A 27,297-nucleotide genomic window follows, 5' to 3' on the forward strand; every position below is an offset into this window, starting at 1 on the left:
GTTTCTTGTTGGTACTTGACATTTATTATAATGAGGTAGGAAATACATGTCTGGGAGGAACAGGAGATAACCATAACTGGAAACTTACTTTGACTTAGAGTTTAGGGAAATTTCCAGTCAAATACATCAAATCCTGAGTGTTTCTTTATTAAAGGAAGGTAGCATTTGTAGGAATGCCAGCAGTGCTGTTGGTGTATCACTGATACCTCTCTCTGCTTCACCAGCACTTTGGAAGCTTGCAGTGTTTGACTGTCTGACAGCTTGTCATCTTACTGGAAATTGGAACATCTGAATTGTGTTTTGGCTCTGTTTTTAGGAGAAGTGTTTCTGATTGGGGGTTCTGTACCTCTCTCCGACTGCATGTCAAAACCAAGAATACCTTTAGATGTCTCCAAGGCACTTCAGACCTCTTAGATACTAGGAACACCATGAGACATGCACTGCAGCCCTTGAAGTACTTTTGTTTTATTCCTATCCAAACCCATTCTTTCACAATATTTTTGTCTGCCATATTGTAGACAATATGGCATTTTAGCAGTAATATGCATTAAAAGCCATAAATATTTTGTGTGTAATAAAAAGCAACTTTTAACTCTGCAGAAAGATAATGTTGATTTATAGTTCATTTCCCTATTGGAACAGTAAATTGGTTTGCCAAAACAGGTCAATCCAAAGGAATTGAAAGTAAGTCTTCCATCTGAGTTAGAAAATATTTCCCTGTTTGTAAGTCCATCACAAGGAGTATGGGCTTAGATTTATTTGCAGTGGCTGAATGTTGTCTCTAAAGTACAATCCTGGTCTCTGTTTACTCTTGTGCCATTAACAAAGCTTCTCTTACTGCCCAAAGACCACGAGAAGGCAGCACAGGGAACAGAAAAATCAAGCTCATAGTATGACACGTGAGAATAAAATAAAGTATTAATAATGGATTTTGTGGTGTAGATGGTGTTCAGGGTTCCAGTTCACAGGAAGCCATGCTCTCCAAAATGTTCTTGGCCTTTCTTGTATGAAGGCACCATGGTAAGTGGGGCTGACAAATGGCAACAGATGTGCACAAAGGGAAGACAAAATTAAGATCTAATGGCTGAAAAGATTAGTAATTTAAATAAAGTTCAACTAGCAAGCCCTGGGCACCTGTTCCATTCAACAAACTCCCCACCCTCCTCCCAAGCCCTTTTCAGAGCTGATGCAGCAACTCATGTTTTGGGTTATAAGCATTACTTTTAAAATCATGCTATTCAATTCCTAGTCACCTCTCATTTCCAATGTGCAAAGAGCTGTGAGGAATCCCTGCCATTGCAGTGAGGCAGTTTCTCTGTGTGTTGAGCAGGGGAGGGGAGGGCTTGGCAGGCACCACAGTGCACAGTAATCACAAGTTCAGACAGCACTGCAGCTCTTCTGGGCTTTTACTTGTCAGCCACCTGCAATGAGAGCATTTCAGCCCTGTAACAGGCTCCTGAAAACCTCTGACAGCTGGAGCAAGCTCCCATCAGCAGCTGGCTGATGGACTGCTCCTGCTGACAGCTCCTTGCCAAGGCACACGGCTGTCGAGGCATGGTTGAAACAAGCTGCACTATATCTGCTTTTTCCCAAAAAATGTTTCCTGTTCCCAGAGTGAGCTGGGTTACTGTCAGGTGTTGCTGGAGGTTGCCCTTTGGCTGTTTTCTTAGTGGCAGATGTTGAATTTGTCTCAGGTTGCTGTTAAATCCTTACAAATGAGAGCCTGTGAGTGCACAGGGGCAGAGTGGCCAGAGGCAAGTGCCTGGGGAGCTGCTGTGTGCAGCTGCTCTGACCCTTTGCCTTCTGCCAGGACTTCCTGCCAAACACAACATCCCATTTTCTTCAATGTAATGAGGCCAGTACAGGTCTGTAATAATAGCAGCCAGGGAGTGATGCTGATTGTCTTTTGCACACAAGACACACCACACTGTGGAACTGACTGTACAGTACATTTCTAATTTTTTTGTGTCTTATAGTAAAATTTCGTAAGAGGTGAAACTTTAATCATGGAAAGGAATCAACTCAGAAGCACATTTTTACATAGGCAGCTCTGTGTATCCTTTGGTTATTGGTCTGTCTGCAATGGAAATCTGTGTCAAATCTTTGAGCATTTTTAATGACATGGGTTCAGATTTGCGAAGGGAAGGTGAGAGCATCACATCCAGGAACGTGAGCACTTGATTTTATGTTTGTGTCTGGGTGGTCCAAATCATTATGGCTTTTTACAAAACCTATGTTCCTCAGCTGAAGAGGTTGTTTTTCTATTACATTTTCTAAATGTTGTAACTAGTTGAGATACATAGGAAACTGCAAAACTGATATTTTTCAATTATTAAAAAAAAAAAAAAAAAGGGAGGATTCAAATTTCTCTTTTCTACACAGAAGACTTCAGGGTAAGGTCTGTCCTGGTTCTGTGAGGGCTGGTAGTGGGATAGGGATCTCTCCCCCAGCAGCCCAGAGACATGAGCAGAGCTGGGACAGGGATCAGCTCTGGGTACAGGGACAGGGGCACCCCGAGGCCAAGCCCCTGTCAGTGCTGGAGCTGCTGGGAGCATTATGGGCAGTGATACATCTCACACGTTTGGGTAAAATTCCACATTATTTACAGTGTATTAACTCTCAGTAACAATTTAGGCAGTGGTTTCATTTTTCTGTGAGACACATTTCTAGCTTCGTACCTTTTTTGTGGATTATTTTTCCCCCAGTGTTTCACATGCTCCCTTTTTACATCCATCTGTGGTCGACGTGGCAGATTTGCATGTTGTCAGTCTGCTTTTAATGGCAAGCCCTGAAACCTCACAAGTCAGTTTCTCAAACTTTGATGCTTCTGTGAGAGGAAACAGTGAGAAATACAATGGCATCTCAATCCTGCCATTCTGAGGCAAACACCTGATCTTTGGTGTGTTTTCAGCGCCTTTGACTGGTGTAATATTTTGACACTCAGAAGAAACTGGTGTAACAAGAATACCAGCAAGTCTGTACATATGTTATTTAAAAATATCTGTTCTGCTCCAAGTTTCTCTTGTTTTGTTTTTGGGTTTTTTTTCCTGACAGTCTTTAGTTGTCATCTTAAAGATGTTTATGAAACTTGAGAACTTTTTCACTACTAAACTGATTTTGTGGAAACTAAAATTCATAAAACTGACTATTAAAGGATAATATCCTAATGATGTTAAGTGAACCCTGACCTTGGTAATTTGAAACTGTCTGACAGCTTTGCTTGCTGCCATTGGTCATTCCTGACAGATGATGTTCATCAATCCCTACATATCAGCCTGCCCTTAATGAAAGGGACCCAGAGCGTGGCCGTCCTTAGGTACCATAGCTGCACGAAACACAGCACAACTTTATATTTCCCTACTGAGCCCTGCAGCTTCCTAGCACACTCTGTCTGGCTGTCAGGAGGCTGGGGCTGCACCTGCCACTGCAGTTTTAGGAGCTGAAGGAAATGGGACATCATCATTCTTCTTGCTGAGGACCATGGTGCTGGCCATACCCTTTGTATTTTTTGTATTTAAAACCTTTTGTATATAAAACCAAGTTGGCCATGTCCATGTTCCTCTTCTTTCCAAACAAGTTTCTTTTAGGGTTCCATTTTAGCTGCTTCAATCACCTTTCCTGTTTCTGGTAGTGGCAGTGGATTTTCCAAAGCCCTTTTCCCTCTCCTGAAGAAGCAGGGTGTAATTCTGGAAACATGGCCTCAGTGTGCTGAGGTCATTAAGTTTGTTTAAGTTATTATATTGGTGTTGCCTGGTCTCCTTTTGCCTTAAACCAGCAGTTAGGATTCCAATGGCAGAGGAAATTGAATAGTATTTTGATTTCCTTTTATTTATTTACTTTCTAGTTTGGGGCATTTGCAGTTCCTGAGCATTGTCTTCGGCACTATGGCTATGTGTGTGTATGTATACAGATATATATATATATATAGATAGATAAAGAATCATAGAATATCCTGAATTGGAAAGGACCCACTAGGATCATCAAAGTTCTGCTCCTGGCTCTGCACAGGGCAGCCCAAAGAACCACACCTGAGAGCATTGTCCAAATGCATCTTGAGCTCTGCCGGGCTGGTGCTGTGACCACTGTCCTTGGGAGCCTGTTCCATGCCCAGCCACCCTCTGGGGAAGAACCTTTTCCTGATACCCAACCTTAACCTCCCCTGACACAACTTCAGGCCATTCCCTCAGGTTCTGTCACTGTCAGAGCAGAGATCAGTGCCTGCCCCTCCTGTTCCTCTCATGAGGAAGCTGTGACTGCAGTGAGGCCTCCCCTCAGTCTCCTCCAGGCTGAACAGACCAAGGGAACTCAGCCTCTCCTCACCCAGCTTCCCCCCTCAAGGCACTTCACCATCTTTGTAGCCTCCTTTGGATGCTCTCTAATACCTTTATATCTTGTTTAGATTGTAGTGCCCCAAATAGTGTGTATCATCTGTGAAGCTGGATCTTCTAAGCCAATATCCTCTCAAATGACCTTGGCAACCACTCTTTCAGAAGGAAATTTGTTTACCCTCTTGATTTTGATGGAAGTGAGAGCATCCTTCTGATGTGGATTTGCCAGTGACATGAATATTAATGAAGAAGAGGCAAGGGTTTGGGGGGACTGTCTCAAATGTTCCTTTAAAATCTAATCAGCATTATTTTTTGCTCCTCTTTGAAAAGAACTCTACCTTAAGATGTGATTAACATTGATTATTTTATACAAAAGGAGCAAGCTGCTTCTCATAAATTGGCTTATACAATTTCTGTGCTTTTGGCTATATTAAATACTGTTTGTTGTGAGGCTGTTTTTAATGCTATTCTTTAAAAAAATTAAATTCCTATCTCCCGAGTCCTGACAGCAGTTCCTTATGTTTTCCTTCAATTATTGGTTTGCTATTAAATTTGAAGCTCCTTTACATCTTTTTTTTTTGATTTTGAGTTCCACCTGTTTTTCTGTTGCCTTTGCTCAGTTTTTGTCCTGTTGACCATCCTACTTTCCCTGGAGTTGTTCCTTCAGCTGCTCCTCACTGGTGTAATGCCTGCTTTTTCTCTACCCTTGCAAGGCACTAGTAAAGCATGAGCAGAAGTCGTCCTGGAGTCCTTAAAGTCCCTATTTTCTTCGAAGAAGGGTGCTCACTGCCAGCTTAGGGTTTATAGTATTTCTGTGTTGATTCTGACACTCTGTGTCTCCACTTAAGAGCAGGAGGAGATCACTGTCAGCAACATCACATTTTTCCACTCCCCTTCTGTTTTCTAGGAACTTGTTGGAGAGTTTCCTATGATTTACAGGCAGCTCCTGATGCTAGTTTTCAAGTGTTGGTGTAGTGTCTGACACTTGAAGCTGAGATTTTTTTTCATAGGGAGCCTCTCTTTTAGTCTGCTCATAAAATCTGAAAAACCTTTTTAAAATGGCAGAGCTTCAGAAATAACGTTTCTGAAGGAGGATAAAAACCCCAGTGTATCTGGTACTGTAGTATTAAAAGTTAGAAGCTGAGATGTGCCAGTTTCCAGTGTTAGCATTAAAAAGAAAAAAAAAAAAATTCTTCCATCTGCCACCAATTCAGAATAGATCAGGATTAGTTTTCAGTCTCCTACTTTGGAAAGTTATCCAAAGTCCACTGGAACTCGTCATTAGAGAGACTTTCAGCTTAAATGGTCTTTATTTAATTAAACAGTTACTAGTAGTTCTACCTCTTTTCAGTCTCTTTTTGGCCTTCTGTAGGTGACTTCCTGTTTTTGTGTTTTCAGTGTGCTCCTAAAATGTAAGCCTATGTTAAAGACTCTTAATATCAGGGGAAAAAAACATATTGAAGTATGTTCACAGTAATTATTTTTCTGTTTTCCATTCAAAGTCACTCCCTTCTTCCCAGAAGTGAGTCCCTTACTCCTGACTGCAGTGATGACGTGTACATGGATTAACCATCTCATGCTATGGAATAACCACTGAGACACTGCTCCAGGCTCTGACCCCTGACAAAAACCAGCCTTTACAGAGCCTCTTGTAGTTTGTCAGGCACAGAGTGCAAATTCTTCTGTATGGAACATTCTTCTATATCCATGGACAACCCCATGGCTGCTGTGCCTATTGAAGGCTAAGCCAGAGTTTAGGTATAGCAGAAAAGCACAGACACATCTGTGTTCAGGGTAACAAATATATTTTGCAGTATGCAGCAAAACAGCTGTGTTTTGTGTAGATATAATGCAGCACATACCTTCCTTAAAACTATCAATTAAAGGATGTACATTTTGTTCAGCTGAACTGGTTTGCATTTTAGTGTTCATGACACTTTTCATCCTCTCTCTGGTTACAGCCTGTGACAGTTTCTGATCATAAAGAGAGATGCTGCCACAAAATTTTTTTGCATTATTTGTTGAGGAGTAAACTTTGAATTCCTCACAGCCTTAACAAGGGAAACATTTTTCTTTGGTCTCCTCCCTGTTAGTCTCCTGTTGACATAAGGAGTGCCTTTCCAAATGATCAGTGATTTCTTTTGTTTGCCCATCTTTTCAGAGTTTTTATTTTGTTTTGCTGTATTTCACTTTACTGAAAGTTCCTTATTCAGGTGGAGGGAGCCCTTTAAAAGGGAGGAAAGAGGCTTTTAGACCTTCTCTTGACAGCTTAAAAAATCATGGAAGCTACTCTTCTGTTTCCTCTGCTCCTCATTATTTAAGACTTTGGGCTGTGAGGCAAAACAAACAAAAACCAACTCACTGCTTGGGCTGAAGATCACTGTCACTTGAGGGCACTATTCATGTATGTAACATTCAGATTTTTCCCTTCCAGCCAAGCTCCCAGCTTGATCCCATCTTCTTGATGAATCATTGTGGCACCTTGTGGCTCATACTGCTCAGCCACCAAGGGAACATGGCTTATGTGGGAAACATGGATCAACAAAGGAGATGACTGAGACTTTTCTTGAAGTTGTACCCATGTTAACTCCCAAATGTATCTTTACTGGCCTTTTGAGCTTCCTTTCCCCTCCCCACAGTAATCAGCACTTTATTCCAATTGCAGAGGACTTTCATCCATATATTTCACTATTTATTGGTCTACGTTTTCCTTAATATTCTGTTGAAAACCCAATATGTAGATGTAGACACATTTGATAACTTGAAATTAAATGAAATTGTCACTTTCCATTGAATCACCCAAAATGTCACATTACAAGAGCAATTCAGGGCAAACCAGAATTTCCAGAATTAGGATTCTGGATTTTTTTTTAGAATTTCCAGAACTGGTATTCTGGAAATTCTCATTTGTTTTTGTTGAATATAAGGACAGCATTTTTATGAAGGATGTACTTTTTAACAACTTCAAATGAATAGTATTTAAAAAACAACTTTTGGCCATTTAATTGTGTAAACTGCAAGCAGCATTTGAACATACTGTTCATTTTAACACTAAACATCTGATTACAGTGAAAGCAAATTCATTTGCAATGGAGCAAGGTATCCAGGAGAAGCCTGGGACTGCACTAAGGTTCTTGGATCTTACGGATGTGTTGGCAAAGAGGTTTGTAGCTTCTTGTTATGTCTGCCAGCTTTCCCTTGACTGCAGCTGTGTTACTTCTGCCTGCATTGAGTCAGAGCCATTTGAGCCACTTCCACTTTTTATTGCCAGTCTGGAGTGGGAAAAATAAACCAAAATCAGTGGTGGAAAGTGTTTTGCTTTGGTTTTGCTGTATCTAAGATATCTATGTGTGTCCATAAAAGGAAGCAGAGTTCAGTTGTATTTTACAGAGCTTTTCTGGACTAACACTAACTTCTGTATCCTTATAGTTTCCATCCCACCACTGATTTTTCTGAGAGTAAACTGCAAGGGCATGGCCACCTGCTTCTGGGACTTCACTGAGGTGAAGGAAACTCCTTGAGCCAGGAGTAATGCTTTTTTTGTTGCATAATATTTGCCAACACATGAAACAAATTTTATTTTGTTATCTGCCTTCTATGCAGAGGGATAGCTCTCTCAACATGTAACAAATCTATATGGAAACACATTCAGGGCTTGGTGTCAGCTGTAGTGTTTCCTTATAGTCACATTGGGTCACAGATGGCAAGGGAGGAGGAAAGAGATAATCTTTTGGGAGAAGAACCCATGCCTGCATTTTTCTAATCCAATTAATGATTTCTGTGTAATTGGGTGGTTTTACTTCACAAAGCATAAACTACTGCTGGCATGCAAACTTCAGGCTTCTCTGACCTCTTTTGAGCTTGGTAATTCTGAAGTTTTCTGTTCTGCATTTCAGTTGTGCTTTGATTGTGACTTTGAAAGAGCTGTTCTTTGATGGGATCTTTTATGAGGCATCTCTCTTGAAGCAAGTTAAAACCTGTGCACTAAAACACGGTGTTTACATCTTAATCAATACACAGTGAATTAATCTGTGTACAGCCCTGAGGGGATCTTCTTGGTGTAGGATTGCTTTCTGTGCCCGAAAGACTGTACACCTGCAAGGAGTAGAAGCACAACAGTTTGACTGGAGCTTGTGGCCGTGCATGGAAACTCAAATCTGTGCTTATACACCTGTGTATTCCCATATATATGAGCAGTGAAATGCTTAAAGATCTCTGGAATAACTCTGGAAGTTATTCATTTGGGCTAATAAACTGCACATAAGATTATTAACTTGGCTGGCATTCAGAAGCATGCCATGAATTTCTTGATATCCTCTGCTTCTCAGTTAAGCACAATTATTGCTGAATACAAAATGGTTGTGTTTCAATGCTGTAAGGTCCATTTGAACCCAAACCAGTCTATGATTTCTATAATAAAACAACAAAAAAAAATATATATATATAAGGCTTCATAGACCAGATGCAACAAAACACCTAACTGTGCAGGCAGTTTTTAAACAAGTATTGAGGTCCCACCAAAGCAAATGATTTTTAAACATGAACTTTGCAGACCTCTGGGGTGTAATGCTCAGCCAGTAAAGAATGAGATGAAAAAACCAGCTTTCCATTTTTAGTACCATCATAAAGATGAGTGCAAGTATTTTTACACACAAAATGTGATCATGACCATTTTGTGCCTTTTCTGTCCCGTCATGTGCTTCTTGCTGAACTTCTGAGGTCTTAGAGTGACCTTAGCCCTGCTATACTCCAAGAAGCTCTTCAGTTTGCTGCAGTGGAGCTAAGGTTTTAAATTCACATATTTGATATGCCTTCAGGTACAGTGGAATGTAAAACTCTGAGGCAAAACATTGGAAGAGCTAAATCCAGATGTTGCAGACTTACTGGTGCAAACTGGTTGCTCTCTTCTTACACATGGTTAAACTGATGAATTTTTTGAAAATGGGAGATATTCCCAAGCACTTTTTCTCTGATTTGAAGGATAGGTTATACGTGAAAGGAACTTTCTCTTTCTTCCCAGTACCAAGAGTAGCCAGGGCCTGCAGACTACAGAAGATGCCACTTAGGTTCATTTAATTAATGTTGGTTTGCTCAGGACACTGTCGTAGTTTTGAGGTGGCTTTTGGTTTTTTTGTTGGTTTTCATTTTGCTCTCTTCTTTTTGTTATTCTGTGAAATCTACCATGCATCTGAGATTGGCTATTAGTGCTGTATTTTTAGGTTTTTTGCTGTTCTCTGTTTCCCAGCAGCATTAAAAAAAGTTGGAAATGTGGTGATCTTTGCACTATAGGCTAGGGGCAGAGTGCCTGGAAAGATTCCTGGAGGAAAAGGACTTGGAGGTGCTGGTCAGCAGTGGCTGCACACGAGCCAGGTGTACCCAGGGCAGGCCGATGGCACCTGGCCTGTGTCACCAGTAGTGTGGCCAGCAGGACCAGGGCAGAGACTGTCCCCCTGTACTGGTGAGGCACACCACGAGTGCTGTGCCCAGTCCTGCACCCGTTAATTCAGCAAGGACATTGAGGGGCTGGAACATGTCCCAAGAAGGGGAAGTGAGCTGGGAAGGCTCTGGAGCACAAGTGCTGTGAGGAGGGGCTGAGGAGCTGGGTTTAGCCTGGAGTGAAGGAGCTCAGTGGGCACCGTGCTGCTCTCTAGGACTCCCTGAAAGGAGGTGTAGCAAAAGGAGGTCTCTTCCATCAGGCACCAAGAGCTAGGATGAGAGCATGTGGTCTCAAGCTGACCAGGGCGGGACATTAGGAGGAATATTTTTTTTCACGGAAAAAAATTATGGCATATCGGAATGGGCAGTCCAGGGAGGTGGGGGACCCACTCTCCCTGCAGGTATTTAAGGAACGACTGGACGTGGCGCTCTGTGCCGTGTTACAGCTGACATGGTGGTCACATGTACACTCGATGATCTCAGGTGTCTTTTCCAACCCAGTTGGTTCTGTGATGCCGTGGGAAGACACCTGGCCAGGCACGCAGTCCCGACCCCTCGGTGCCCTGGCTGAGGCAGGGCCGGCGCAGCAAGGCCGGCTCACGGACCAGGCGGGGATCGCGCACATCTCTGCGGGCCAGGCACCACCGGGCGAGTGCCGGGGGCCTCGTCGGAGGGCAGCGGGAGCCCCTGGGGGGTCAACACACGGCACAGGCGACACCGGACCCAAACCCTCCCGGAGGCGAGGAGAGGCGGGACAGCGGGAGGAGGAGACTCCGGCGGCGCCCGGGAGCCACTCGCAGGTTGTCCCCCTCCTGCTCCTCCATCTTTCCATTCTCCTGCAGCCGCGGGCCGGGCAGAGCCGTGAGGAGCATGGGGAGCTCCTGGCTGCGCCTCGCCGCGCTGCTCGCCCTGGGCGCCCGGGCCAGCCTGGAGTACGAGGGTGAGGAGGAGGAGGGAAGGGGCGGCGGGGCCGGGGCAGAGGCAGAGCCGGGAGCGGGGCCGGGCCGGGGCCGCTGCACTGAATTCTGGCTCCTTTTCCGTCGCTTTCACCGCAGTTTTCCGTGCCAGAACATTGCATTGGCGTAAAGCCGTGCTTTCTCAGAATCTCCCTTCAAGGCTCTTACCAGGATTATTAGAAGCCAAATTATGCGTTCGTTTAGCAGCATAAAAAGTACACTAAGATAGACAAAGTGATGAGTTAGTGGCGCTGTTTCCTGACACACTTTCTTCAAGTGCTCTCTGGGGTAAGGTTGGTTTCCAGAAACTGAAGGTATGGGCTTATATCCCAAAAAATTGTTGCTGTAAAATTATTTTCCAAAATGTCTCTTTTTAATACTCCACCAAACCATGTCTCTAAGTGTGACATCTTGGTATCTTCTAGATACCCGCAGGGATGCTGACTCAATCACTTGCCTGGGCAGCCTGTTCCTATGCTTTGACAACCCTTTCAGTGAAGAAATTTTTCCTAATAGCTATTTTAAACTTCCCCTGCCCAGCCTGAGGCTGTTTCCTCTCTCTCATCCTGTTGGTTATTACCTGGGAGAAGAGAGACACCCCACGTGTCTACAGCATCTTTTCACGCAGTTTGAGAGAGTGATGAGCCTCTTTTCTCCAGGCCTGTCAACCCTAGCTCCCTCAGCAAATCCTTATAGGACTTGTGTTCCTGAACTTGTGCTGTTTCAGGGCAGTAAACTGAAAAGTTTCACATTGGTTTAATGTGCTACACTGTAGTTGTCCCTGGTTTACTTTAATTTAAACTCAAAATTGTAGGTCAGTCCTGGGAAAGCAAGTGTGCATAGCTCTTCTGCCTCTTCTGTGTCACATTGCTTCTTTTTCTCTGTTACAAAGGAATTATAGCGTGTGAAGTGTTGTTCATCTGTATGCAGTGCCTGGCTTGGAACTATGTTCTTGTGACCTGATCTTTCCATCAGACCTGTACAAGTGAACCTCTGCAATGGGGACTGAATTTTATTTTGTGAATGAAGAAATCCTTTTTTCCTGACATAAACAGAATTATGTAAATCCATAGATTAATCTAAAAATGAAAGTGTTATTTCATGTGTTTTGCTTGACATCTGCCAGAACAAAGTCCACACCTGTCTTTGTCAGGAACCTGCTGTACCCTGAACTGTGATAATTTTAGCATGTCCAACGCAGAACAATGCTTTGTCCTTACATGGCTTGATAGCCAGTTTTGCGTGTGTGTGAAGCAGAAATTCTTTGATTTGTGGCTGAGAAAATGGAGATGAACTGGCACCTCTTCCATGGCTCCCCAAGCCAAGTCTGTTGTGTTTATTAAGAATTGTTTGGATTGTCTCCATTGATTGTTAGGAAAGAGATATGACTGACTTCTCATTGTGAGGTAGAAAACGTGCTGGAAATGGGAGATGTCAAGCTCCATCAGGAGAGCCTTGTTTCAGGGCAGAAGCAGTGAATAACTCTTTAAGGCCAGTTTTTCTTAGAAAACTGTCAGAAGCACTTGTTTCTTGTCTAAGGAAAGGCAAATGCATAAGAGCTCGCATAATTCTGAGATTTACTAATTTTAAATGCTAAAGTCACTGCACACCAAAATTTGGACAATTATTGGTGATAACACTGAGGTAACAGTTTTATAGCACAGAAAGTGAGTAATTAGATAAGAGTATTCGAATTTCAGGCAGAAAAATTGATGCTTAGAGAGGTACTTATTTACATATCAAGGTCTTCCTGAAGCCCTTAGGAATCACAGCTTAGTCTTTTTGCTCTGCAGTCAGATTTCAAGTGCAAAAAAATTTGGTTTTATGTTCAAGAGTCTCTCAGATGTCAGTGTTTAGATATCAAAATTGAACCTCAACAAGAAATATTAAAAATCCAGAGAAATTTTTCTAAGTGATAGAAAGACTTCATTGTGTACAAGTCCCTCAATTTCAGAGGAAATTCACTTCTTCAGGTCCCAGCTCAAATTGGTGGAGGGATTCCCAGTGCTGGGGAAGTGCTCCCATGGACCAGCTGCAGATACATGGGTTTTCTTGAGTCTGGTAGAGAAATAAATCAAGTTTCACCATTTTATGGGCCGATGTTTTGGGGTTTTTTTTAATAAGAAATGGAATCTGTTTACAGATGTTGACAGAAATGAAACTCTTGGGTTTGATTTTTGCTGAACAGTTGTATGCTTTGCGCATGGAATCAGTAGCTTATCAAGGTGCCTGAATTAAATAATTTTGTCTAATTTTAAGCAGCAGCTTGTACAGGCCATAGTCTCAGATGTCAGCAAATGGTGATGAAATAACCCCAAATGTTGTAACTTGAGATTCCATGTGAGAAGCTCCTGTGGCCCCTGAGTACCTGTCTGTTGCATGCAAGGTTTTAAAAAGGATATCTCAAAGGGGGAATTTGTATGAGCCCTTCTTTGTAGAAAAGATTTATCTAGAATTTAGACTCGGCTTCATGCTCTGAAGTTGCTGATTTTAAATAAGGTTTGTTTAGGAATTTTGAAGGCTTTCTTGCCAACTGCTTTGTTTTATTGATGGTTTATTTGGGTAGTAGTGCTCCAACTGGTGTCTAGTTTTTAGAAAGCAGCTTCTATCTTTATTTTAAGTTTTCAGCCATTGCAAAGGGTTTTCAAAGTATGGAGCTTTGTTGTCTCTTTATTTGAACAATGCCAGAAGAATGCTTGAAACCAAACCATGTTTTTGATTTCAGTGTAACTTGTGTTTGCAGGTCATGTACCTCAATGTCTTGTTCTTGGTGTCGGGATCTTACGGGTCATTAAGGATGATTGGACTTGAGTTATTTACATTTTACTTTTGCTGTTTGGCCTGATGGCTGTTAACTGCCATTGACACTGTGAAACCACTTTATAGTGAAACCTCTGATGAGGCCCTTCACCTGTACCTGCTCTGCTCAGTAGATCACCTACATGGTAGCTGTAACAGAGCAGCTGTGACTTGGCACATGCCACTTAATATTGCACTAGGAACACCAAGAGAAATTTACTGTTTCACTTCATTATCAAATCCATTTGCCCCTTCTAAATTCACTATAAAGTGGGTCTGCTATGACTCTCAGCTTCAGAGAAGCCCATGCTGATGACATTGCATAGATTATTGCATCCTAATCTTGCATGTCTTTTCTCAAACCTTTCTTTTATTTTTAATTTATATTTCCTTTCTTGCTGCAGTTTTTTTTTTCTCTTCTTTTTTATTGTAGGATCAGGATATTCACCCCTTGAAGATGATGAGGATGTTTATTCACGCAGTAGATACAAAGGTGATTGCTTTGCTTATGTGCTAAAGAGGATCAACTGCTTGCTGACAGAAAGCTTCGTTCTTTTTTTCTTTTCATGGATTATACAATCTTGGTGTTCCAGCTCCATGTTTTTTCTCATGGATATTTAGATCAAGATTTAATTTCTGCTATGTTTAACAATGGAAATTAGACCAAATATTGATCACAACTCTTTCGTGCACCTGAGTAAGTAACTTTTACATTGCCTTTGCTCCTGGGAGATCAGGTTGTTGAATCATGAAAATCAAGAAGAGTTTCTCTTTCTTATCCATACATGCTAACAAAACCATCAATGATAAGCTGACTCAAAACCTGGGCTTACTGATGGTAATGTATAGAAGTACATGCAAGAGAACTTGATTTTCATGACTTTTTTCTTTCCATAGAATTGCTTGTATTTCAGGTTAACCTGCTACCAGAAGTGCCAAGTGAAGTGTGTTTAACAAATGCATGTGTGCATTCCAAAACCAAATTATGTAGCTGTATGAGTGAATGGATGGGCATGTTTATAAAGCAAATTCAGGTTTTCTTCCCTGTTCTGGAAGACTTTGCCATTCAGCAAGAGTGAGAAGTTTTTTGCCACTACCAGTAAATCTTCCATTTGCTGTGTCCATTTTCTAAAAAGTCTGTTTTTGTCTTAATATCACTCTCTTCTGCCAAAATTCCTCAGAAGCTTATACATTAAAGAAATGTAGCATTTCGTTTGTCACTTGAATAGTAACTCTGTTTCTTTTTGCTAAATTAATCTATGGATGTACTAGAGTTGTCATCATTTTGATTACTTTAAAATACTGGTCATTGGTGTCTTGTTGTACATTATTGATTCTCTGCAAAGAACCAATGGGCCGTGTAAGAGGTAAGTCATAAAATAATTCAGACATTTATAAACAGCCATGGGAAGACACAGCTTTTATGGCTGTGTTGCTGTTTTCATAAATGTCTCCTCTTCCTCTCAGTAAAATACTCAAGTATAAAATTTTGCTTTCAAACATGTGCACAAATAATTCTCTAAAGCTTTATTTAGGCTAAGTCATTTTTCTTTGCCTTCTAACATGTGATCCTATGCAGAGACATAGAAAAAGAACTCAGAGATCGTGAAGATAAATCAATGCCAATTCATACCAGGGCAGGCAAGTAGTTAAAATGTGGATTCTGTGTAAATTCCTTTTGTATGGTGATCCAAAACAGGTTATACTCGTGTCAGCCAAAATGTCACCAGGGTAAGTGGAACGTAATGACTCGTTCACACAGATATTAAAAACTGCCCCAAGTTGGGAAGCACTACTGCCAAATGTTGAGAAACAGACAATGTGAATCTAAGAATATAAAGCACTGGAACAGAAAAGGCTGATGCTTCATTAGCATACTTCTTTATGTTGGTTTTGGGGGGGAGGGGATGGAGAAAGACAAAGCAAGGAAAAACAGAGCTTCTTCAGAGCTTCTCCTCAGATGTGCAGTCCAGCATTTTGGGTGTAGCCCATTTCTTAGCAAATAAAACTTACCAATAACAGGAACTGAATGGATTGTTTAATTGGTGTTCACATATGCAAGCAGCATTGGATTTTTCTTTCTACACATGTGCAAGCAAGCACACATGTGCAAGATTCATCCTCTTTGACATCTGCAGACAAAACATTGCAGTTTACTGGGAGGGGTGAAAACCGACCTCCTACTAAACCCTTTTGTCTTCATCTGGATGTTTTCTCACTTGCTTAGCTTTCCAGAGAAACAGGGCCAAGGTTTTTTGTGCCTACAGCATTTTTAAGGAGTTTTTCCCTTCCTCCCTGGTGAACCATCAGCTCTGTTAGCTGGTGTAGCAGCTAGCAGCAGTACAGCTGGTCACTTTGTGTGTTGTTTATGAAGGAAGGGCTCAGCTGAAGCTGGCGTTCAAACAGGACCAAAGGGCTGGGGGAGATGATGCTCTAGAAAGTGCTTTCCTTCCTGCCACTTGGCATCTTTGATCATATTTCATGAGGAAAGATTTCCTGAGTGCAGCAGTTCCTGTGTTCATCACAGCTCTGGTGATCCTCATTCATATAATTTTTTCTCAGATACTGTAATGATCAGGCAGTATCCATAGCTCTAAAGGCAGTATCAGGGCTTCAACCACTTTCATTTGTTGCCTGTTTTCCAGTGGTTTCAAACACAGGATACACTACTAAGTGAAAATTCAGGTTATTGTATTGCTGAGGGACTTTTTAGTTATTATATGCTGAGGTGCTAACTTTCTATTAAACAAGAAACCAGTATTTAGGTCCTAGTACCTAAAACTCAAATTCCAGTTGGGTGAACAGAGCCTGGTGTAGATAGGTGAAGTTCCAGAAAAGGTGTTTGGGAAATCTCTAGCTTTTCTAATCCCCAAAGCCTTCAGGAACACGGCTGAGCTTGCCTTGAGGCAGGGAACAGCTTATGTAACCCCTTGGGGCCTCACACAAACCTGATATTCCACAAGTGCTCTATGTGCTGCTTAGCCTTTGAAAACCAATATGTGCCTTCATTTAAAAATAAACAAACTTTGATCTGAAACTTTGCTGTATTGTTTGATGTGCTTTTCTAGTTAGCTGGGTTTTTTCCAGCAGTATTGCTTGGTCTAACCCCCAATATTTGTAAATGGCTTGTAAACCCTCCCTCACCCACTTTCTTCTAATCATAATCAGTTCTAGGGTAAGCATTGTAATGTTTTAAATCAAACAGATGTTCCTCCTAAGCTCTTCAAGTTATCTGCATCCAAAAAGCATGTTTGCTTTTGTTTTTCTTTCTGGCAGAATGATTTGGTCCAGTGTAAGATGCATTTTGCCTCTGTGTAGGAGCTTGTTTTGTTTCTGAAAACCGCTGTAGCTGCAGTGATACTACAGGAAAGCCTTTTACTTTTTCAATGTTGTGTTTGTGCCGTAAACTGCATCTTTTACCTGTTAGTTATCCTTTAAAAATATATGTATGTGGGTAGCTGTTTACTCAAGTCAAGTGTGTTTGTAAAACCAGAAAAAATTACAGAAAAACTCAGGCAATTTGCAATACCTGAAACAGATTCTTTGCCCTCTTTATTATTTTTTTTTTTAATTAGCCTCTTATATGCAAAGCATATTTGTCTTAAAACCCTTTACAAAGGAAGTCAGCAGTGTGCATTTGGAGTTTATAAATGTGGGAAACCCAAGGCTTAAATGTCTTGAACTGATTTGCTGAAGGATTACATAACTGGTGGGGGTGAAAGTTCAGCCCAAATAAGTTTTCATCCACCCAGTCCTGCCCCTGCAGACAAGTGTTGTCTTAGTAATTTCAGGTTTAAGCCCTTCTGCAGAAAAACTGAGGCCTAGTTCTTATTTAAGGAGGTCTTCCAAGCTTGGATATGTAAATAAGTGGAAGTTTAAGATCTCAGGGCATGGGAAGAGCAAGTGGGACAGACAAGCTTGAGAGTTTAGGCATGAGACCACTGAAGCAGAGATTTTGGGAAAGCTCAGAAGTAAGAGGATTTCTCTAGGGCAGGTGAGTAGGACAGAGGCTGTGAATCCAAGATGTGTGACTTTCCCTAGAGGGTGGTCAGAGGTGGTTGAGACTGCACCAGCAGCCCTGGGGTAGCAGTTAAGGAGGCAGAGCTGGGTGTTGGCATCACTCATGTTTTCAGCAGTTGCCTTCTGTTCCCGTTTGCTCACACTCCTCATCTGTTGTCTCAGTTTTCATTTGGTGCACAACAAGCATGAAAAATGGGAGCCACTGTGATACAGCCCCTCAACAAAATGGCCCAAGGCAGTGGATGTGGGGATTTTTTAAATGTGTTGTGGGAGCTGTGGGATAGAGATTAGGGTGAAGGACAGGAAATAGGTCTAAAAAAAAATCAAACCCCCAAACCAAAACCCACTCTCCATCAAAGCGCTTTGCATAATTGTAAGGTAAATAGCAGAGGATGTATTTGACATTCAGAAAAAAGGCTTATAGGTGGGAAGAAACAGAGCTGGGATGATTGTGTGGCTGAGCCAAAAAGCTGAGCTCTACTTTACCCTTAACCTGAGGGGTGCTGTTAGACTGGCCTGCTTGTGTCCTGTGTCTCAGTTACTGTGTATTAGGTGACACTAGGAATAATTTCACCTACACGTCTTTGTAAAGGGTTTTTCACTTGTATTGCTGGAAGACAAAAATAAGCATATCACAGTACAACTGCTTCAGAAATGGATTAGTCTAGAAGAAATGTGCCCTTAGTCTAGACAAAAGATTGATAATTAGTCTCTGATTTTAGTCTGCAGATGCTATTTGTGTTTATTCAGGACCAACACTTAAAAATACAGATGTAAAGTGTAGTTTCCCATTGGGAAATTGTAAATATGTCCTAGAGATGGAGCACACGGACTATAAATATTCCATGTATGAGAAATGCTGTGTTGATTGTTGTTTGTTTATGTATGGAGCTGATCCAACTAGTATAGGAAAATGCACTTAATAACTACGGGAATTGAGCTAGGAGTGAACATCTGCCAAACGTGATCTAGAATTTTTTTAGTGTTGTTTGTGACTGTAAGTATGAAGGCTAAAAATCCTGTGTTTTGTTTGTTTAGGGTTCTTTTCCCATCTTCCTTGCAAAATTCAGATGTTTTTTCATGCCCCTCCCTCATGTCACACATTGTCACACAGGATTTCAGGATTCGTCATCTTTCCTTTTTGCTTTGCAATCCCTCCCTCCCTCTCTCCTGTCCCAATACATGCTTTTCAAATCTTGGATCTGAGAAAGGGGCAGGCTTAGTCACTCTTTGTGTAGGAAACACCTACTGAGGAGCTGCCCATTTTCTTGGTGTGCCCTGTTGTCAAAGCTAAACAAAGAATGTGAAACTTTGGCTGGGAAGGGAAGTCTCTACTTGGTACTCTTCTCACCAGCACTACATGTGGAGGTAAATCCTCACAAGGGGGGGGTACCCATATCCTGAATATTTTACAGTGTAGCCCTGGCCAGTTAATACAGGTTAATTTGGAGCAGGTTCAGTGTGACATATTGGCAATATGATTTATGTAAGTGGTATCTTCTAACTGTGGGAGGGCTTGAACCATCGCTGATTTTTGCAAGGCAGATTATTATGGGGAAGCAGAACTTAATTTTTTTTTAATGAGCACTAAGCTAAATGTAGATAGCTGACAACTGCTAGATTAGGGTGTTCCTAGTAAAAACTTCTCTTATCAAAGAGCAAAAGTTAGATCTAACAAAGTTGAATGTGTCTGCTTAAAAACGAGGGTAAAACAGCCCAGTTGTCATCACATGTGTCATCACAAGTGTGCCACATGGTGGCACACTTATTCCATGGACAAAAAGCATAGTAAAACCCCACATGCCCTCACTACTCCTCCAATATAATGGCTACAATATTTAATGTTTGTCATGAAAAGAGAGCTTCCATTTTTTAAAGGGCTGACCTCCTCACATATAAGTGTACCTCTGCAGTGTTCTCCTATTTAAAGATTGATGGCTTTTTAAAGAAGAGTTTTTTTTTCCTTTTCTTCTCTGTGACTTTGATTAAGCAAAGTGATTTTATATTTGTGTCTGAACTTTTACATTTTTCTAATTGCTATGTGTGGGCCTTTTTTCTTCTCTGTGTCAGAAACACCGTGGTGCTCGCCCATTAAAGTGAAACACGGTTATGCGAACTGCAGGACACCTCAAGGGGAATATTACAAGAATGTGTTGGGCACAAGATGTGATATTCGCTGTCAGAAGGGCTACGAGCTGCACGGCCCTCACCAGCTGATTTGTCAGTCGAGCAAACGCTGGTCTGGGAAGGTGCTCTGCAAACGTAAGTGGTTGCAAAATCTTTGTGTGTGTGACTTGTGCTCCAGCTTGAGACAATAAATTCTTATTTGCCATTGAAACTGATCTTTGGATTTTTTTTTTTTTATTATTATTTTACAGGTTGGCAGTATGCTTAGATATGTAGATTAGTTTGTTGTTGAGAATCTCACAGGGGTGCATGGCACAATAAGCATCTCAGTGGTACAAACACTGAGATAGGGAATATTTTATCAATGTGAGATTTTCATTTGTGGGAATAGTTTTACAACAGAGCCATAAAGCTGCTTTAAAAAGCTGCCCATCTTAGGCTTTCTAGGTTGACACAATTTGTACCAGGCTTCTAAATGGGCTCTTACAGTAAAACATTCTCTGAGAAGAGAGGAATAGGTACCTGTCATCCCTTTTCTCATTAAATATTGTATCAGGCCACTAACTCTACGTAAGAGTTAAGTTTGAAATGCAGCTAATGAGAACAGCGTGGAAAAACCTCACGTGGAACAAGACTTTCTCCCACTTGTTTGCCAGCTGTGTCATTATTTCTGTGTACCACCCCATGTGTGCATTACTGCAAAGGGAGGGTAACAGGTTTCCAGAAGTCTCTGTTTTTTTGCAGAAAAGCGCTGCCCTACCCTGTCCATGCCAGCCAACGGGGGCTTCAAGTGTTTGGATGGTGCCTACTTTGGCTCGAGGTGTGAGTACTACTGCTCCCCAGGGTACCAGCTGAAGGGGGACCGCATCGTCACCTGCATGGACAGCAAGGCCTGGAGCGGCCGCCCCGCCTCCTGTGTCGGTAAGTGAGACCTTGGGGTGTGTGGTCTACATCCCAAGGTACCTGCCACTGCCAGGTCCTGCACACATCAGCTCCAGAAGGCCTTTTTAATCCAGTTCATGGGGAGAAAAAGCTACTGTCCTGTGGGCTTCACATTCTCTGAACCTTAGAGAGGCAGAGAAGAGAATGATCAAAACAATTCTTATCTCATTTGCTGCGCTTGTGTTTGTGCACAAGTGGAAAGCATTGTGGAAGATTGTTTACCTGAAGGAATTTAGTAATTGGAATCTGGTGAGAGTGTTTTGTTTTCTTGACCAATCTCTGCAAGCTGTGTCCTGATGGTCGGTCAGGAGACAGTCACGAGATTTTGTTCAGTTGAGTTCTTGTTCAGTTTCAGTTTAGATGCAATATAATATAGAATAATATTGTATGATAAAGTAATTACTTAGCCTTCTGATATCATGGAGTCAGATGCATCATTCTTCCCACCCATTGGGCAAAATTGCACCGATACTGTCCCTCTCAAGGCAGCAGAGAACAGTTATCCAAGCATGCAAGGTTCTGTCACTCAGTACTTTCAGTCCGAAGCCAAGCATTGCCACTTTAATAGAAATGAGTCTGGTGGAAATGGCCAGCACTTGACAATGCTTGTCATAGCCTTTGGTGATTCCTCAGTGACTCCTTGATAGCCTGTGGTTACTGTGCTGCTCTTCCAGCATGTTCTCTGTGCTGGAATCTGTCACACTCTCTTCTGCTTAATGATTAAAAAGAGGTTTGAAATTAAACCCATTGTCTGAACTGTTTTTCTTCCTTGGGATCATGGTCTTCAAATATATCCAGAGAATGTGAATGGATTGTAGTTACCAGCATGGTTGCAGTGAGCTAATTTAAATTTCAGCCTAGTTCACTCTAGTTATGCCAGCAATTTTCATTACATAGCCAGTGGTCTCCTGGGAACCTCAGCTGGAAGAAGTATTTCTATATACATAAATCAAAAGAGAAATAAATACTGAGATTTAACTTTTCTTACTACTAATGAAATTTCAGCACATAAAGTCTCAGCCTGCTGCCCCTGTTTCTGGGAAGCCTCTGATAAAAGCTTCAGCAGCCACCCACAAAGGAAAGTATTTCTTTGGCCATCTGAAATGGCTACCAGTAATTTAAAGCATGTGGGTGGTAGAGTGTTTGTGCTTAGTGTCTTGTGTGTATGATAACTTGGTTTTCCTCAGAATGCCTGTGGCTCAGTCTAGGTTGGCATATGGCTTTGGAGCTTCTCCACTGTGGCCTGATGTTCATAAAGTATTTTCCAGGTTTCCTGTGATTTGGTGTTGTACAAATGTAGAAATGAGCTGCTTGGGTCTAGACTGTTTGTGGTGTCTCTTGTTTTTGTTTGCAAAAACAGGCTTTGTCCTTCTCAGTGGTGTGGGCAGAGGAAGAAAAACAAACCTTTTATGTTTGGAAATGATAAAATACTGTCCTCTGTATTTCCTGGCACTTTCAGAAGCTCATCTGTGTGCAGACATGGTGAGCTTATTACAAAGGATGCTGTCTTGCAGAGTAAAGTAAGCAAGTACTTTAAGCAGTAAAGAAAAGAGGCTAAGTTAGCACTAACACTTCTTTTTTATTCCAAAAATGCAGAGTAGTTGTTGCACAGCATTTCAAGTCGCAGTTGTTGTGTAGGATTACAAATCCCAAGTAACCCTGTAAAAGTAACACTAACATTTAAGTTGTGGTAATACTGCGTAGTTCAGAGAACGTCCCTTCAAATCTTGTGTGCACACAGCTCCTGTATGCAAATAGTGAGATCTGCTGTTAGCAGACTGTTTAATAAGGTTATATTTTGACCTCTTGATAGGCAGGATAGAGATTTTTTTGTGACCAGACATCACAGATGTAATTGTGACCAGGCATAATTCTAACAGTACAATGACATTTGCACTTGAACACTTATTCCTTAGTGTAGTGCAGAAGTTGCAGAACTGCAGCCTACACAGTGGCCAGGAGAGGACTGGCTGAACAGCTGAGGAGTGAAATTGAGGAGAGCAATGAAATACAAAGGCAAAAAGGCTGCTTAAATTCTTAACTTTGATATTCAGTGAGTTGCCCTGTGCACAGTAGGGATGATACTTGTGATCAGAGGCATGGGCTGGTAAACTTCATGTCACGGAAGTGTCCTGGGCATTCCACAGCTTTTGGCATTGAGTATGACTAAAATTACTTCAGACCTGAACCTTAAAACAAAGGGCTTTCCTCTACCCTTTTATACTGCAGTTGCACTATACAGCATTTTTGCACTAAATTTTGTGGGCTTTGCAGTACAGCAGTGAAGATCCATGTAGGAAAGGTAGAAGGCCTTTCAGTAGTCAAACATGAATTCATTAAAAGGGGGGGAAAAAGATTTTTTTGTTTTAATTTAGATATGTTCTAGCAGTGACTTACAGAAGTCCTTATAGGTAGTGAGTACTCTGTCCTAACAAAGCAGACTGTCTCCTGCCCTCACCCTGGAAGAGGAAGGATATCCCTCATGTTGCTGAAATAATTTTGATTAAAAGAAATATCAATGTACAGCTGGTTTTGGTTATCAGTTAGCTAAAAATGCCAATACTTACTTGAATAATATTTGCATTATATGTTTAATGCACTGTAACATGTATTGAAATAGATACTTTCCTCTAGAAGATTGAAAAATGTCCCTGTCTTTTCTTTTGGAAAGATTGCCTTTTCCTGCAGTATGTATAACAGAGGTTGTGGTAAATGGCTGTCACCAAGCTTAGTCATCCTTTTGTCACATCCCGAGCCTGTATTGATGGGATGCTTGTCCTAGTAGTGCTGGCTACTGATGTAAGACATTATTTTAAGAGTTACTTGGAAAAAATCAAATGCAGCATTGATTCTCCACAAAATGGTAATTGTGCCAGTCTTCTGTTGTTTCTCATTTTGCCATTACTGCAGGAAAAATAACCAGCATGTTAAGAGTAACACTCAAAGTTACCATGCAGAGACAGATTGATGTTCAGTGTGCTTTAAAAATGCTCTTAATCATATCAACTACTGCGGAGATGGACAAAGAAAAGAATGCAGATAAACAGAACATCCAGGCTCCCTGGATGTGATCTTGGACATCCCTCCTTGGAGTTCAAAGCCATCCAAAGTGACTTTTTAACTGAACTATGTACAGAAATTTACAGTAACTACTTTTAGTTGGGTTTTCTGCATTGCAAAGGGCTGATCACTGTCAGCTCTTCTTACAAAAAGGTGAGAAGCAAAGGCTCCACACACCTTGGCTGGGATGAATCCAGGGCTGAGGAGGACAGCTGGAGGTGATCCTGGGCTACCCTGACAGCAGGGAAGGAGCTGTGGAGAAAACGCACAGCTCTGGCAGATGCTCCAGTGCCCTTTTTTGTCACGTTCATTTCACCAGATACCGAACCTCCGAGGATCCAGTGCCCGAGCGTGAAGGAGAAGTCGGCGGAGCCCAACAAGCTGACAGCCCGCGTGTTCTGGGACACCCCGGAGGGACGGGACACCGCCGACGGCATTCTCACCGAGTAGGGGAACCCCTCTGCATGTGTGCTCTTCCTCCCTCTTACTCTTTTGTTAGCAATTCAGCAGGCCAGGTACCCTTTTCCCTTCGTTCATCCAAGGTATAGCTATCACATAACATTACAGCTCTCATATATCACTGCTCTATCATATATCATTGCGTGTTTGGAGGTGAGCTGTTCAGAACTGGTAACCCAGTTGTGGTTTTTTAGAGCTGGTGGAATAAACAACAGCAGCATTTTTGCTGCACCTGTGAAGTTTTGCAGAGCTTCTTTGCAGGTCTCCTAATTAACAAGTTTTCTTACACCAGGTAACCTTTTGTACATAACAATGAGAACAGAGTAGTGAATTGGAGGTAACAGAAGAGGCAAGTTGGACTATCCTAAAAAAGCCAAGGTGTGTCACAAAATAAAATCTGCTATCATCTTTAGGTTTCTTCCTAAGGTAGTGCTGGCTACCTATGTCCCAGGATTCTGCAGTTAACCTTTCAAGTAACGTTTCTCGTTTGTAACCTTGACGGATTTAAACGTTTCAGTTCAAAAATGTCTTTGTCACTTTCTATGGTTTCACAGTCCCATTTTCCAGAAGAACAGGGTGTACTTCTCATGGTACTACTGTCTCTGATTTTCCCATTTTTATCATGCAGGATTTAGGTCAATCTGTCTGGATTACTATAATGGTGAGAGCATGGAAAATCTTTCTTTCAGTAAGCACATTGCATCATTACATTAGTGGACTGGTTAAGCTTAAAAGCTCAAAGTTGTTAAGCTTGAAGGTGTTTACAGTTTCATATGAATACAAAAAACTAATGAAAGACAATGATATTGCCCTTTAATTGCTATAATAACTTCATGAAGAAGAATTCGTTAGATAATTAAAAACTTAATTGCCATTGAGGTCTGATGTAACAATTTAGTTACAATTAACAACATCAAAAACTACACCTGTTAAAGTAAAAACTTGGAAAAATGTCAGAATGAAGACATTCTTAAGTCTTTTTGGTAAAGGAATGTCTGATAGGCAAAAAAATGGGGAGTATTCCATGTAGACTCTGTCATACAAGTAACTGTTGTCAGCTCAAAAGAGCCAAGCTCTTGGTTCAGTGGAAGCTTTTCCATAAATCACATCTCTATTTTATAAGATATTGCTAAACTCTGCTGTTTTTTAGAGTATGCAGTGCTTTTCTTAAGTGCACCGTTTCAGGAGTACAAAAGCTTTTCCATTACAGTGAAACCTCTTTGGTTACATGCTCTCTGCTTCAATACTGATACTATGTTTTTCACATCTGAATTCTCCCACCTCGTTTGCAGGACAGGGGCAAATTCCAGGTGAAAATGCTGCTCTGGATCACCACACGCTTCTGCTGTGACCCTGAATCTTACTTTCTGTTCCATTTCTGTACATATTAACAGTCACAAATGATAATCATAGGAGCAGTTCAGAGCAGCCAGTTGCTAATACATCCCCACTATAACAGGCTGGAAGTTTTCTTTCTTAATCTTGACTTTTTCTTATTTAAGGACAAGAAAGCTTGAGCTCCTTTGGGCATGATGAACTTGGCTACACTGGATTGCTTTATAGAAAGGGAGCAGATCCTGCCCACTCCTTGTCTCAGCAAGATGGGCTATAGGTAGCAAATTTAAATAGTCTGGTTGCTGCTGCCCAGTTTCTTCCTTTGCTTACTCTCAAATCTTCTGTATTGCAGGCAGCCAGACAATCCTAGCATGCCACAAACCTCCGTCTTCAGGCTTTTACAGCATTGTTGAGCAAATAAATACTGGTGAATTTATGAATGTCTGTCCTCTTTTTTCTCTTGGTTTAGTGTCATTTTGAAAGGCCTGCCACCAGGGTCACATTTTCCAGAAGGCGACCACAAAATCCAATATATTGTGTATGACAGAGCTGAAAACAAAGGCACTTGCAAATTTCTTGTTAAAGTCAGAGGTAAGGATGATATTTTACCTGTAAATACAGACACTGATTTGCACCTGGCTTAGTAGGAAATTTGAAAATGTCCTCATTTCTGTATTTATCTGCACATGTCTGTGTATGTAAACTCCTGTGATGATGCTGAAAGGGAGAACAGAGTCTTGCTGAAGACCCTGGGGGCCAGGTGTGCAGCCTTGCTGCACATCCAGGAAGAGCTGCTTTGATCAGCCCTGCCTTCAGCTCCACACCCCTTCCCTTCTGCCAGCTTTTCCTGCTACACAGCCAGTGAGTTGCTGAAATGAGGAGGTGAAGGCATTTTTTTCACATCTCTCAAGCAGGGCTGCCCTTTCACAGGTCCAGATGTTAACCTCTGGAGTTGAATATACAAAGGTGACCTATGGTTTTCAGCTTCAGCTCTTTGTGCTCCATGACCTTTTGTCCCATGCATACACCTACACATCTGTTTCATTTTACGGTAGAGTTGAGGGATGGGGGAGTTCAGGTTGGTTGTTTGGAGTTTTTAAGTGCATGACTAATAGCACAGAAAGCAAACAGAAAAATGTCTTTGGTACTGGTATTCCACTGACCTCTGCTGCCTTGGTAACAAATGGTGATTCATGATGTGTCTTTAATTTATTTTTTTTTTCTTGCTCAAAGTCAGGCGCTGTGTGAAGTTAAATGCCCCAGATAATGGCTACATCAAGTGCTCAGGTGATGGAAATAACTATGGTGCTACCTGTGAGTTCTTCTGCATTGGTGGCTATGAGCTGCAAGGAAGCCCAGCTCGAGTCTGCCAGTACAATTTGGGGTGGTCAGGAGTGGAGCCAACCTGTGCACGTAAGTGAGTATTTCACCACTCTGCCAGGAGGAATCCAGCACAATGGTGCTTAGGGCAGTGAGAATTTGGGAAGGGGGTGTGGGGTGGAATACAACTGCAGTGTCCTAGAGGTAGGAAACTTAGCATCATTTTTGTCTTCTCTGTCAGTTTGCACTTAACAGCTGAAGCTTTTGCCACCTTGGACTGTTCTTTCCTAGAGTTTGTTTTAGCTCAAAGCTTTCTACAAAATGTCATATTCTGGATTCTATCCATTGTGCAAGTTAGAACAGTCTACAGTAAATTTGTTTGCTTTAATGAGGCCAGCATTTCACTCATGTCTTCTTTATTATTGATTCTTGTTCTTATGTTTCTACTGTTGAACTCTGCCTCTAGAAATAGACCTGTTTTCAGTGTGCTACATAACTTTTGTTTTAATTTTATT

At 41.6% G+C, this 27,297-nt stretch overlaps 1 protein-coding gene across 1 annotated transcript in view; it reads left to right on the forward strand.

Annotated features, from left to right (window-relative positions):
* The window catches only part of SRPX (sushi repeat containing protein X-linked), a gene marked incomplete at its 5' end in the record, with an annotated part of 39,823 nt that overhangs the window by 8,627 nt on the left and 3,899 nt on the right, over positions 1-27,297 (forward strand). The window contains 6 exons of the mRNA XM_084226355.1: positions 13,953-14,012; positions 19,610-19,801; positions 20,411-20,587; positions 23,988-24,114; positions 25,932-26,053; positions 26,696-26,875. Coding sequence (XP_084082481.1) covers positions 13,953-14,012; positions 19,610-19,801; positions 20,411-20,587; positions 23,988-24,114; positions 25,932-26,053; positions 26,696-26,875 — 858 coding nt within the window. The remainder of the gene's footprint in view (positions 1-13,952; positions 14,013-19,609; positions 19,802-20,410; positions 20,588-23,987; positions 24,115-25,931; positions 26,054-26,695; positions 26,876-27,297) is intronic.

This window comes from Fringilla coelebs (assembly GCF_963513975.1).
Source record: "Fringilla coelebs genome assembly, chromosome: 2".
Classification (NCBI taxonomy): domain Eukaryota; kingdom Metazoa; phylum Chordata; class Aves; order Passeriformes; family Fringillidae; genus Fringilla; species Fringilla coelebs.